Here is a 14,844-nt window from a genome sequence, read left to right as displayed (position 1 = left end):
CCAAAAACACATCTCACCAGGACATACCTCTGAAGATGCCAGGTGAAATGTGAAGATGCAGGTGAAATGTTAGAAGCAAAAACTACCAGACCACAGCCATCAGCTCAGAAAATTCACAAAAGCCTATTTTAATTTAGTTGTTTTACCATTTTGATGAAATTGTGAAAATGCTTCTAAAAACAATATCTTTATGTAACATAATGTATGATGCATCTGCATGTAGCTCTTTGCTAGGAAGATTTAGAAGGGTATAAACGGAAAAGAAAAGAGGAACAGAAATGGGGGTGGGGAGAGGATTGTAGGAAACAGGAGGGTAGGGCCATATCATGTTGGAAAAGGAGAGGAAAATTAGTCTGGCATATAGCCCACCCCCTCAATTAGAGTCACCTTGATGCCCCCTTCTTGGGCACTTGCTTATTTAATTGTAACACTAATTCTACAGATCTGTTCTTCATGGCTGGAAGACTGGGTGTAAAAATAGCTTAATTCAAGGGAAAAAGCTGGTTAACCAAATTACAGCCATATGAAAAACTGAAGTTACAAGTGAATTAATCACTATTTCTCTTGTGATGTTTTTCTAGTACAGATAGACAGAAATGGTGTGAAGTATGTAAAAAACTTGTGGAGCTGTATCACCAAGAAAAAAAATTCCTTCAGGTTGGTCACTGGCCCGCTTAATGTATCATTCTTTATCGTTGCTCACTTATCTGATGTAATGGACTCTAGTTCCAAACACTTAAAGTCCCACCAGATCATTTGTTAGATTATTGTTTGTCAGTGGTCTCTTTAAAGAAAAAAATCCATTTGGTAGGCAATTTCATATGGGAATAGTTCACCTGTTTTGGTTTTGTCATAGTAGCTTTTAATGGAAACAGCCCGGCTCAGCCAGGATTGCAACTTGTACCCATCCACAGTAGCAACTTGTATGTCTGCCAAGGCTAGGGGGAACAATCCTGTAACTGATAATTTGAAGATTCTGAGGAGGCTACTGACAGTTACAAATGAGCTGAAGGGAAGAACAAGTAAGAATGCAAAAACACAACAGACACTCATATTATTGAGCTGGAGCGTAAGGCTGGATCAGAATAGTCTTCGTGTATAATAGGATTCTCTCCCTTAGTTAACATACTTTCTACTGCTCTTTAATTTCATAATTGCCCAGTATTCCACCCCTCCCACCGCTTTCTTGACTGAATTTCTGGCTGGAGCACAATCCATGTGATATCTTTTATTAGGACTGACTCAAAGACACACAACAGTATGCAAGCTTTTGAGTTCTCCAGTACTCGTCAGCAGGTCAGAAAATAAAAAATAGGAAAACAGCAGATTTTTTTTAGGCCATTGTGATTTTAAGACCCTTTTGTGCCAGGCTGTGATGGAATTTCTCTCAGCTGAAGAACAGCCAGGTTCCAGGTTGCTTCTGGCCAGGGGCTATAAACGCAAGGGACAATAAAACACAAACTGCAGCAATTCCATCCAGTTTCTGTCTGACTTCCAGTTTTAGGCATATATTTCTTTACTTCCAGAAGCTAAGGTTTTTTTTCCTGTGTCTCAGTCTGTCTGCATGCAGGCTTCCTTAATAGTCTTAGAAGAACAAAGTGATACAAGTTTTAGGAAGACCTGTTAATAATTATGCAAATACGTCAGACTTTGGTTGTTCAGTGTTTATTATGCCTCTAGCATTGGAAGTTGTTTTTAGATTTTCTTAATCTCTTTGTGGACAAAAACTGCTACAGTCTTGTGTATAGAACATGGTGTAGCATCCCAGGGCTCTCTTCTGCTTGATGCCTCCCCCTTTCCCACCCCATGCCGTTCCTGAAGGTCTGTTAAGACAGGAGCATGATTTCAGAGAGCACAGCAGGCTGCAGCGGGAAGGAGAGGGTGGGGAAGTTCCATTACATGAATGCTGCTTGGGTTGTGATGCTTAAGAGCCACCCCCTTGCAGTTTGTGTTTCATTTTTCTTCAGAATATGGTGTTCTGACAAACCATCTGGTATGTGCTTGCTTTGTGATTGCTTCCATTACTGTGGGTTTCTCTGTGGTTAAGCTCTCCGGAAATACATTATCATAATATGGTGTAAATAAAGTTACAGAAGATGCCGTCCATAGTGGAGCGCTAAAACAGTTTCGATAGCTATGCAACCAAGTGGCCAGCACTCAACAGTAGTATTTTACGGTACTGGCTCCCTCAGATAAGATGAAAGCCATTTAATCTTGATTTCTTTAATTAAGAAATATCTTCTGCTTTGCTAGCGATCTAAGTATTCCCTCTGCTTTGAGAAGCCACTGAAACAGTAATCTTTTAAAAAAAACAGGTCGCTCGATCTTGGCACAAGCTGATAAAAATAAGACAGGAAGAAGGTGTTGACAATAATGAACTTCACCAGCTGTGGCTGAGGTTGGTCCAGTTACTGGCAGAGTGTGCACATTACCAAGACAATGAAACACAGCAGTTGGTAAGGCTTCGCCATATTTATTATGTTTCTAAGCTGTTGACATTTGCACAAAGTTCTGTGTGATCATTGTGACTGATTCTCATGATATATTTACAAGGTAGTCATAATTCCCATCTTGTAGGTGTGAGTTAAGGCCCAGGCACAGTGACTGAACCACAATCTTGAGACTCTAACTAAACTGATATATGCTCAGCTCTAAAGCAAGCTGGTCTTTGCTGATTTTAGGTTTCTTATAATAAAAATGGTTATTCTGGCAATTCAACTTCCACTGCTTGTTTGTTTTGTCAAATTAATCCTTACCTTCATCTTTCTCTTAACATTGTGCAGTTGATTGTACCTTCCCTGTTCTTAAACAGCAGTCCTAGAATTTAAATGAGATATTCTGTACTTCAAGTAAGCAGAGAACTAGTGTATAGAACTCTGCCAGAATAGGGGAAGGGGAGTAGAAGAAGAGAGATAGCCACTGATTTAAACGAAGTTTCCCAAATTATAGGCTAAGATTGAAGCAACCAACATTTACAAAGCTATGTGCCCAGTCTGAAAACAATCTCTTTGTCTCCAGGATTAAGCCCTGGGGAACAAAAAACTCTGAAAGTTGACATCCAAAACCAGCTATACATAGCCTCTGGCTGCTTCCGCACTAGGATTATACACTCCACTGTTGCATTTCTTCAGGAACCATCACTTGATGTCACATACTTTTTAAGTACAACTCATAGGGCTCCAAGGGCTTCCCCTTTTAAGTTAGAGTGAAGAAAAACCTCATATGATCTATGCATTGTCGAAGACTTTCACGGCCAGATTCAACTGGTTGTGGTGGGTTTTCCGGGCTGTGTGGCCATGGTCTGGTGGATCTTGTTCCTAATGTTTCGCCTGCATCTGTGGCTGGCATCTTCAGAGTTGTATCACAGAGGGAAGTCAGCTGTTTCTACATGGGTCCTTCCCTCAAAATGCATCTTTTTCTATGTGCCTTAATACAGGGTAAGGAAAAAATGTGCAACTACATATGGCATTATTTGCTCCAGTGTTGTTTGTGTATGTAGAATTTGCTGTAGTCACTGACCAGATGCCATCTCTTTTTTAAGAACTTACTGTGCGTTGGCATCGTTATTATTCCAACGTTGTGTCTTTAATACTTTTTCAGCTCCTTGGTGCATTTGAACAGGCAATAAATTCTTCAGACTCATATCCACATGAAGACCACCAGAAGCTTTACAGGGAGTTCATCCAGTGTTTATCAAAAGTAAGGGCTGTTTTTACTTGCTTTGCTCCAATTTAAAGTAAGTTATTTCAATGTTGTTTACAACTACCAACCTTACTAATTGTTTTTCTTTTCCTAAAATTGAGTTTCCTCATGAGTTTCCTAGACTGAAGAAGGCCTGTGAAGATATGGTTGTTTTATATCCTTCAGTGAGTTATCCTTTGGAAGTTCTTTGCCTTCACTTCATTCAATCAGGTAATCTAGGTGACTTTTAAAATTATGGTTAGCTATTCTGAATCATTTCTTCTCTCTTTCTTTTTCATATTTTCTCAGGCAAAGGAGGTTTTATCCTAGATATTTTATACCTTACCTTTTATACTTTACCTTGTAAATTTGAGTGTCACAAGCCTCTAGAGTTCAATTGACCCCTGTGCGCCAGTAGAATTGCCAGCAGAGATACACTGCGATTTTTGTGGCTTATCTTTATGTGCCCCCATGGGGGCTTTGAAGTGAGGGCTTTTAAAAACGTTTTCTGGCTTCCCGGGCTATGGGAAGCCCTTTGGAGTGGGCGGAGCATCACCAAAGACACTCCGTCCCCACCTGTCAGCTTTGGATTGGGCTGTTAGTCTAGAATACTGTCTGCTTTGTATGTTACAAGGAAGAGTGTATTAACATGCTAAATTTGTAATGGATGAAAACTTGAAACTACCGTATGTACTGAGGTATATCATTGGTCTGTCACGGTCAATATTGCCTACTCTTAGTGATGGAGGTTTTCTATGGTCTCAGCTCAAGATCTTCAGCATCACCTGCTACCTGATTCTCTTGAGACGTAAGGGACTGAAATTCATACCATGTGTTTGAAAAGTTGATCCATAGCACCTTCCTGAGCAGTAACAAAACTGCTTTTACTGAATAACTGTTTTAAGAACATAAGAACATAAGAACAAGCCAGCTGGATCAGACCAGAGTCCATCTAGTCCAGCTCTCTGCTACTCGCAGTGGCCCACCAAGGTGCCTTTGGGAGCTCATATGCAGAAGGTGAAAGCAATGGCCTTCTGCAGCTGTTGCTTCTGAGCACCTGGACTGTTAAGGCATTTGCAATCTCAGATCAAAGAGGATCAAGATTGGTAGCCATAAATCGACTTTTAGTTTCAGTAAATTATTTTACTTCTGGAAAAGAAGAGGAAAGACTATTGCAGGCATGGCACTTGAATGTGGAGGTGGGAAGATTGATCCAGCCCAGTGCAGAAATTAAAGTTTACCCTTTATAGCAGGGGTCCCCAACCCTTTAAAGCCTGTGGGCATCATTGGAATTCTTACCTGGCACTGTGGGCACAGCCACAAAAGAGTTGCTACAAAATAACTGCTGTAGGAGTGCAGCCAGCCACAAAATGGCCGCCACAGATTACTGTTGGTCACACAGTGAAGATCCTTGTGTTGAGGTTGCTGCCAAAGCAACATTTTAAAAAATCTGTACAGCCAATCACAAGCTTTTCTAAGCACAAACTCTAGTCCCTGCCCACTTCCTAAAAGTACTTGGTGGGCGCCAGAAAAGGCTCCATGGCTCCCCCAGGAACCCTTGTGTAAAGGATTCAATGGTGTTGATGGTGAAGTAACCTTGAGTGCATTCCACAGCCCGGGCGATGGGCCAGATGCATCGGCGGAGACTTTATCTTTGCGCGGGAGATGAAGTCTCCGGCTCCGTTATGTGGGAAGCAGGAAGGGGGGGGATGGGGTGTGAATGGCATTGTAACCCGTGCTTCTGGCGTGAAGTGTCATTCCTGCCACCGCGTGTACTTGAGCTTTCTAAGATGTCTATGTAATAAAATGGACTTTTACTACCAAAGTTTCTTTTATTTCTATGCCTATGGAATCCACTTACATTGTGGCAGGAATCTTGAATTCATCTATATTCCTGTGCAGTGGACCTCTTGGTTCATGAAGGGAGAGGTTGAATTTACTATGGACAAAAGCGGCCTGAAGAGGCTCCCACCTTTCCTTTCTGGATCTGGAGGAACCAGCAGAGAACGGGCCTCGCTGGTGGCTCTTTCCTCGCCCCGACAAGCACGAAGCCTTCCTTTACTTCCTGCTGGAACGGTAGGGACGGACGCATTTCCACCACATATGGGGACCGCGGAGTCGCTTGGGGCGCTGTCTATGGATCGAGCGCCTGTGGATCGGATTTCACCCGCTCGTGGACATAAACCTCAGATGCAACCCATGGAGGAGATGGGCTTGACCACCTTTTCACAGCGCAACCCAGGAATCCATTGAATCCATTCTGACTCGTGATGGTGATGCTCCAAAGAACCACCGTGGCACAGCACTGGGGCCCGGCCCAAAGACACCGATCAACCTGGAATTGGGAGGTATCTCAGACCGCTTCCCCTTAATCGGGACTCCCCTATCCCGTCCGCGATCGCGACCTGAGGTGGTGTTCTCGGGAGCCACCGTGGCTACGGCGGGTTACCGGTGTTCCCAGGGTCAGCTCTCTGATGACGAAGAGTCGAAGAAAGCTCTGCATTCCCAGCCGGACCTGCTTCTCTCCATCGAGAGAAGACTGGGATGAGGAAGTAGGGCTACTCGAGATGCCTTGCCGGGCATGGAACCGTGAACGCCAGCTATGGGAGGAGGAACGGCACAGTTGCAGCAAGAGCTAAAACCCTGCAGAGGGACCGGGAACAGCAACGAAAAGAAGTCCAGCTCGAAAGTTGACCGTGCTAAAGACGCGGCTTCCAACGGCAATATGCCCAGAATCTGTCAGTCCATGATAAAGTCCTGGAACAGTCCAGATTGATTTACAACGCACCGCTGCCTGTAATTTTACTCCAAAGTGAACTCACTGGAAGCCCTTAAACGGGACGTAACTGCTTAAATTAGGGCAGAAAAGCTGCTTTGCACGCGCCATCTCATGCATTGACTCGCAAGGAGAGGGAGCTGGCTGCTTTGGAGAGGGAACTGGAAGGGAGGCAGCAGACCAGGGGCCCGCTGGAAACCATGCCAGCGCTGATCATGCCTGCGCCAGGGCTACTGCATCTGGGTCCTGCCACCAAACGCCAGCGTGACCGGCCAGCTCCCCTCATCTCAGCCCCTCAGACAATGCAGCCACGCCCAACCTGCTCAGCCAGCGCAACTACCTCCCCAGCAGGCTTCAAGAGCCGCCAATCTGGGCTACTTCCGCCCCGACAACAGCCCTCCTCGCTTTTTGATGGGACCGCTCCAAACTTCCCCTACTTCATCTTGCAACTCAATGCCCACTTGGAAGACTATGATGATCTTATACCGGTCTGAACGCTGGTAAATACGGACACGCTCGTCCTAGATGGGCTGTCACGGGACTGGTTCCCGTGACTGTTTTGATTTGCAGGATGAGGACTCTCAAAGACAGTGCCCGTGATTCCTCCAAGCTTTGAGAGCTGCCAAGATCCAGGCCGGAATGAAGTTATCCGCACCATCAAACCATCCAGCAAGGCAAATCACCGCTTTGCAGAATTTGTCCGGGTGAATTTCGCAGGCGGCTGTTCTGACTTCCTCCTGAGTGGCCTGAACGCTATTTAAATGCATCACTTCTCGGATGCTGTGGATAGCAAGCTACGGAAACGGTGTTTTAATTCGGGTTCCCTGCACTCATTGCAGATTGGATCCAGTTAGTCTCAAGGGCGCCCGCTTGGAATATCGGCCATTGGAAGGAGGCCGCCGAAATCACCACAGCCTACCGTCAAGCCCAGCCCTACCGAAAACTACCTCTGAACGCCGGCCGACTTGGGTTGTGTCTTTACCGCGAGGGCCAGGTCATCTAGCCAACTGTCCCAAGAAGAAAACTAACCGCCTCCAGCCCGCATCTGGCCTGCCAAACCACCACGAGGTCAGGCCGCCTCCCACTGGCTCATCTAAAGCGGTGGACCGAAGGCTACTCCAGAGAGGGGGAAGTAGCTGCCTGTCTTTCTCTCAGCCCCCATGACATGGGTCTACTCCCGACGCCGTGAGTGAAGGGCAGCTACTCCCATTACTGTTCAAGCATTTCTGGCCAACCCCGCTAAACACACCGCATTATAGCTCGCCCTGTATTCCGCTGCTCCCACTGCTTAATGCGCCCCAGGTGGTGGCAGAGGAGCGAAGTCTGGACCAATCCCCCCTGGCTAAGCTCCATACCATTCACCAAATGGACGGCAGCCCCTCGAAATCTAAGGACCGCCCAATACAAAACACAGCCGGTTCTCCTCCGCTATACACCATTGGGAGAAAATTGTTTCATTTTGGCCAGTGGCCAAACACTCCATAGTTTTGGGCATGCCTGGTTATTGTTACATGAACCAAAAAAATTCATTTGAAAAGAAAATCCTAGAATTCACTGGGATCCTCCCTGCGTGAACACATGAATTGGGAAGAAACTCCAACGCTTCCTGACACTTCTCTCTGGCTTCTAGTGATTGCTCCCCTGACCGGCTGGACATCCCACCTGTGTATCAGGATCTAGCCAGGGATTTTCCGGGTCAGGGATGCGATCAATTGCCACACCACAGAGCCACTGACTGTAAAATTCTCATACAACCAGGGGCGAACTGCCTGGCGGTAGAATTCCATCGCGATGAGTCCCAATGAGGAGAAGGAACTTCGTGCTTTCTGAAGATAAAGAACCTTTGCTCATGTTTCATACGGCGTATTACCAAAACACACACACGCCAGCTCCCGCTTTGTTTGTCAAAAAGAAAGATAATTTTACGGCTTCGGTACAGATTATCGAGGTCTTCATCAAAGCGTCTCCTGTCCAATAAATATCCTTGCCTTTTGATCAAGGACCTTTTACGCACCTCGCAAAGGACGATTTTTACTAAATTAGACTTGAGAGAAGCTTATCACAGAGTCAGAATTGCTGAAGGATATGAACACCCGATCATGCTTAATACAAAGTTTGGACAGTTTGAATATTTAATAATGCCATTCTGCTGGCGGGCCTCGGAGCCATGGCCCTTATCAACGGCTCTTCCATGATTTACTGTACAAGGAGTTGTTGTATATTTAGATGACGCTTTGATTTTACTCTCGAACTATAGAAGAGCATGAATATTGGTCCCAGAGGTATTGGAACGCTTTGCTTGACAACTCTCTCTTTGCCAACTCTCCAAATGCTGTTTTCATCAGACTCATTGACTATTTGGGTTACCGGATCTCACTGAGGGCTTAAAATGGATCCTGCTAAAATTGACGAGGGTCCTACAATGGCCTGCCCTCAATTAACCTAAAGAACTCCAGTCGCTTTTGGTTTTGCTAATTTCTATCGTGATTTTATACCCCAATTTGCTGAACTGACTCTCCTCTCACAGACCTCTTACGACCAAGGGTAAAGATTCACTGTCCGCCAAGCCCGGGCCCTGGTTCGCTGGAGGAATGTCAAACAGCTTCAACTGTTAAAATTCGCGCTACTCACCGAACTTATCCTAAAGCACCCCAACCCAGATCTCCAGGTTCACGAGACGCTTCGACAAAAGCACTCGGGCAGCCCTGCTGCAGAAAATAAAGATGGTAGACTGGTTCCTATGGTGCTTATTTGTCTAAAAATTCTCTGGTGTCAACTCAACTGACTGGAGCCATGCTGAGACTGCGCCATCAAAGCAGCATCTCCACTTACCACTGGCTGAGGCTAAACACCCTTTTCAAGTTTCTGTCGGATCATAAAAAACCTGGCGTTTCTTTCCACCCCTCAAGATGTGTCCAAAACAACTCAAGTAATGATTTCTTTTCTCGCTTCTTTACAGTCCATTTTTTCCTGGAAACTAACAGTCCGGCTGACGCTACCAGCTGCCTCTTACCCTCGAGGGGTGGAGCGTCTTGCGACATTCCACGCACTGTCCCCTCCCAGTTGGGCTGGCTGTCACCCCGATCTCAACGCCCTCCCTCCACCCCTCGCTCCCAGTCTCACTTCTCCTTTCCCAAGGGAATTGAGGATACGTATGAGCCTCCAGCCACTGAAGGGGACTCCCAATCATGCTTGGAGAATGGAGAGTTTCATGGAGGGGGGGAATAGCAGTAATGCGTCCTCCTCCTCAAGAAGCAGTTCTTGAAGCTGCCACGATGCCCGGCTCTGCTGGATATTTTGGTTTTGAAAACTCTGCACTTAGCTCGGCAGTTCTGTGGCGAAAGCAAAGACATTGAGGCTTACATTAAAGGCTGCTCGGTTTGCAGAAGCCAAAACCATCCCGGAAAGTCTCATTGACTGTTGAACCTCTCCTCCGTAGCTTTGGGAAGTCATTCCATGGATTTCATTAAGATTTGTTCCGAAAAGTCATGGCAACATCGTTTTAAGGGTGGTGGTGGACTTATTCTCTTCATAAAGCCCATTTTTATTCCATGTGCTTCCATCCCTCCGGCCTCAAGTTGGCAATTCCATCGTTTATTCAACACGTTTACCGCCCATTCCGCCTCGCTAAGGTGGTCTCCGGTCACGCCCCCCAATTCATCTCAAAAGTTCTGGAAAGCGCTTTAGTTGTTGGGGTCGCCCGCCGCCGCCGGCCCCCTTACCACGCTCAAAGTGACGGCGTAGACGAGAGAACTTAACAGAACTTAGAGCAGTATTTACGCGCAGCTACACCAACTACCACCAAGACACCAGCGAAGCTATTCCATGGCGGAGTAATGCCTCACAACAATGCAGTTCATAGTAAAGTTAATAAAGAAAACCCCTTTGAAATTGTGTCTGGTCACTCCTTCCTCGCTAGTTACAACTACCCGCAGCAGCTTTGGACCCCCCCCATAGAATTTCAACAATGGATTTCTATCCTCAGGCCGAGGGATGAAGTCGGTCCAGACCGCCTTCATGAGGCAAGCAAAAAGACTCCTCAAAATCAGTAAGCGGATAAGACCGCCAGGATTTCTCCGCGCAGGGCTCCTGGGTATTTATTCACAAAAAATTCCGTGAGACGCATAAATTCTTCCAAACTTGGCAAGAGATTTGTAGGACTTTTCAGGATTACTAAAGTGATTAATGATGTCACTGTCACTAGATTTGCCTAACTCTCTTAGTAACATCCATCCTGTCTTCCATTCCATTGCCTAAGGAGGCTCTTTCCATGCCTGCCAATTTGTACTTCGGAGAGGCCCCTCCCACTATTATTGATGGTCAATACACTTAAATTGACGCTTTATTCTGACTCTTTAATCGCGAACCGCCGCAATATTTAGTCTCTGGGTGGGATATTCCTCTGGGTATAATCAATGGGTTTATTCAAAAACATTGAAGCCCCACCCTATTTCTGCTTTCCACCGGCCTTTTCCGCGATAAAACCTAGGAAGGGCCCTTCTTTGAGGAGGCAGAGTAAAGGATCAACTGTGTTATAGAAGGAATCCTGAGTGTATCTACAGTCTTGCTGCCATGTACATGTATCGGCGGAGACTTATCTTCATACGAGTTTTGCTACCAAAATGACTTCTTTACTACCAAAGCCTTTATTTCAAGCGCTCATGAATTCCTTACACCTTGCTTTATAGAAATAAGAAGTTCCTTGTTATAGACAAGTCAGAAAATAATATTTTTCAAGAAGAAACTCAACTGTTGGGAAACAAATCTGGAAGAATTGCTTTTTCCCCCCTTCTCAGTTTTTAAAATGTAGTTAAATGAAAATGTATCTATCTTCTAGGCAGTTTCACCGAGGAGGCTCTTGACTATTGTCACAAGCTTCTGGATATTGACTCTAGAAGTGGCCCAGCTCTCATTGGTTTAGGGATTCAGTCTCTTCAGGGAAAAAAATATGAAGATGCTGACAAAAATCTAACAGAAGGTAAGCAGGAGGACATTGGGTATATTCTTCTATGCATTCAGTTTGGGGGTTTTGTATACTGTCTTTAAGCCTTTAAATTGTAAGTGAACATGGCTGAAATCTCTGGCTTTGATCCTGTTACACCAGCTTATCAACACTTACAAAAAGGAACATTTTGACCTCCCTGCTCTTACTGCAGTATGCCATGCTCTTGACATTTGGTTATCAGTCAGTGGATTCTTGGGAAATGTATTGGGGAAGCAGTGGAAATTTGCAGCTGAATGGGAAAAGTTGCTAACCCTCTGTCCCCCCAATGCCTACTGCAAGCGGGAAAGCAGGTTACAATCTGAACAAGTTTAAACTGTAATGAGATGCTTTCTGAGGAAAAATAAAGAGGAGTCTTGGGATACCTTAAAGCAGGCCTTGACAGATTTAGGAGCCAGACACATTTTCAGCCTTCAGGAGTTTATATTTTAATTGCTAACATTTCAAATTATTTGCTACCATAAAAGCTCGTCTGACCCTCTTCACACTGACCTGATCTCATCAAATCTCAGAAGCTAAGCAGGGCCAACCCTGGCAAGTATTTGGATGGGAGATCTCCAAGGAATAACAGGGTCATAATGTGGAGGCGGACAATGGCAAACCACCTCTGATCAACTCTTGCTTTGAAAACCCCATCGGGGTTACCATAAGTCAGATGTGACTTGATGGCAAAAAAATTGACAAAAATGTTATAATATATAAATAGATATTAGGATGATCATCACCCCAGTTGTCATCATCACAGTAGTTATAATCACCACAGTAAAAAAACCTAACTTCTCTCCAATTGTTGCAGTTTCACTGTTGTTTTAAAAAAGCTTTGCTTAATTGCAGATGAGAGTCAGTATCAAAAGCAACTGGTTAAGGAATTAACACATCTACCATTGTAGAATGGTGTGAAAGTGAAGTTTACATCTATACAAGCAATGGCAAGAACTTCAAGTAAATTTATTTTTGTCATCCAACAAAACACCCTGATGTGAAATGATGAACTTTGGATTGACTCAGCGTTTTTCCCCTCAATCTCAGCCAATTCCCTTGTTGTCATAGCCCCTGTTCTTCATGGCTTTTGCCCTTTCCTGTGTCATAATTGCGGAGGTCATCTTTTGGTGGTCAACAGGGGCCTGATCCAACCCTTTGTACTTCCACTTAGAATTGCTGGAAGATACCAATATAGAATCACTACTGAAAATACTAGGCATTGCAGTGAAGTTTCTAGGTTCCATGGTCATCTGTGGTGCCTGGGATTCGTCAAACTCTGCCTTAAAGAGTCAGTGGCTTTCTGGAAGCCGATAGGAGTTTATGCTTTAATAAATGAGTTTACCTTTATTGTGTTATTAATACTCTTCTTTGGTTTTGCTGGAACATACTGACATGCCTGCAATTTTTGAGTGAGGGATCTTTGTCAAAGTCAATGAGAGTTTTAATCTACCGTGCAAACTTGATCCGGGAAACAGCCAGGGATGGAGCTGCTGCCTTGCCAGCAGACCACCTCCAGAGGGCTTTTCAGCAGCGCGGGGAGGCAAAAGAAGCAAAAAACTTGCCCAGCCACCCAAAAGCCCTCAGTTACACCACCTTTTTTCCGCTACCAGCATTCCTGGGACCAAAGGCTGGTGGGAGCCAACTAATGTCAGCTCCACCTCCTGGAATGCTCCCAGAATGCCCCCTGTTGCATCGGCTTACAAGTTAAGCTGACACAACCGTGGAAGCAGCAGCCAGAAGCAGGTCGAGCACTGCAGAGCTTCATGGCACCCTCCTGCCTTTTTGTTTGCCCTCTCAGTGGCGAGAAGTGCCACTTACAAAGTCCAGGAGGGCAAAAACATTGGCAGGAACCCCCGGTGCTTCCTATGGCCATTCCACACACACCCCATATGGATTGGGCTGCCCACCATTATTACCTAACCAAAGAATTTACATGCAGCTAGTGACCTACATCCAGTGTCATTGTGTGAGACTGTTCAGGGTTATCTGCCATAACTACATTTACTACAATTAAGAGATCAGTCAATAACAGCATAACAACACAGTTTACATACAATGTAAAATTAATATATGGAAATTAAAATTCATAGACTTATTGTCTTTTTATTAATTATACCTGAAGGTTATTTAAAAATATGAAATATCTGCTTCACTATGTATGAAGTCTCAGCACAAAATTTGGTACCCATATATCTCCCTCCCAGCAGCGCTGAGCTCAGGCAGTTCAGACTGGCTAGGCTTGGGCAAAAGTTCTGTGGTATTTGGGGAATTCTAAAGAGCTAAGATAGCTTGCCAGCACAAAGTTTTGGATATGATTCACTGTTGCCAGATAGATATGTGCCCGAGCTCGACCACCTTGAAGAACTGTATCACAGATTTATTTTTAAATTATCTCTTTTGTTCCCAAGAACCCGAGATGGAACTTGGTTATCTAAAAACTATAGAGTCCAACAGAATAATTGAGAACATTATTTTTGAGTGTAGTCCTTGGTTTGTCTGCGTTTGTAAGGTCTTGTAACATTCGAGTAACATACTTTGAAATACGTTGAATCAAATGCGTTGCAACATCTTTCCTGGCAGGTTTGCAGCACACCAGTCAGTGTTCAATAGGATGGTGTTACTTAGGAGAAACACAGATGAAAATGCACAGATTCAAAGAAGCTGTTCATTCTTTCAATCAAGGTAATGTACAGTTGACATGAATAGTGATTTCTAATTAAATGATTAAATGTACTTCATAGTAAACTTTGTACATTGTAAGGTGAACTAGTTAATTGTAATATGAACAAATGAATGAATGAGCGAGCCTTTATTGGCATACAGTTACAAAAAATATGAAAGGATAAGAAGAATAAAGCAGTACATACACACCATAAAGTACATTGTAAGGTGAACTAGTTAATTGTAATTTTTTTTTACAAAATATAAACATTTCTTTATTTAGAAAAACTATAACCTGCATTTAAATGCAATTTTCCCACGGTAGGAACAGCAGTATGGTTAGTAAATAACAATCAGTAAAACTATTGTGGGTAATAGAGACAAGCAGTAATTGCTCCTTCATTTGATCAATTCAGCTGTCAGATGAATTCTAAAAAATGTCATTGCTTTAATGGACCATGCTCCTGCACCAAAGACAAGTTTCTGTCCATAACAGAAACAAGACAACTTCCCATTGCCACTTTACAGTAGCAGGCATTTGTAATAAATTGTTACTATTAGGTATCAGTGTTTAATATATTTCAAGTTTGGTGAATGTTACTTCAGTAATATTCAGATTGTAGGAAGAATGGCGTGGTAGTGGAATGAATGGTTATACAGTATTGCTTCTTAGCCTTTTGGTTAAGATCAAGTGTAGAATGGTTATGCAGTGCTAATTAAACAAATGGTATAGATCAGTGTA

At 44.1% G+C, this 14,844-nt stretch overlaps 1 protein-coding gene across 2 annotated transcripts in view; it reads left to right on the top strand.

The window, feature by feature from the left end:
• The window catches only part of TTC37 (tetratricopeptide repeat domain 37), a 64,965-nt gene that overhangs the window by 8,589 nt on the left and 41,532 nt on the right, over window positions 1-14,844 (top strand). For both annotated transcript variants that reach the window (XM_048503305.1, XM_048503303.1), the window contains exons 5-10: window positions 582-657; window positions 2,316-2,456; window positions 3,601-3,699; window positions 3,804-3,912; window positions 11,295-11,435; window positions 14,022-14,123. In XM_048503305.1, the coding sequence (XP_048359262.1) occupies window positions 582-657; window positions 2,316-2,456; window positions 3,601-3,699; window positions 3,804-3,912; window positions 11,295-11,435; window positions 14,022-14,123 (668 nt within the window). The remainder of the gene's footprint in view (window positions 1-581; window positions 658-2,315; window positions 2,457-3,600; window positions 3,700-3,803; window positions 3,913-11,294; window positions 11,436-14,021; window positions 14,124-14,844) is intronic.

This window comes from Sphaerodactylus townsendi, linkage group LG07 (genome assembly GCF_021028975.2).
Source record: "Sphaerodactylus townsendi isolate TG3544 linkage group LG07, MPM_Stown_v2.3, whole genome shotgun sequence".
Lineage (NCBI taxonomy): Eukaryota > Metazoa > Chordata > Lepidosauria > Squamata > Sphaerodactylidae > Sphaerodactylus > Sphaerodactylus townsendi.
This window is presented reverse-complemented; position numbering and strand designations above follow the sequence as displayed.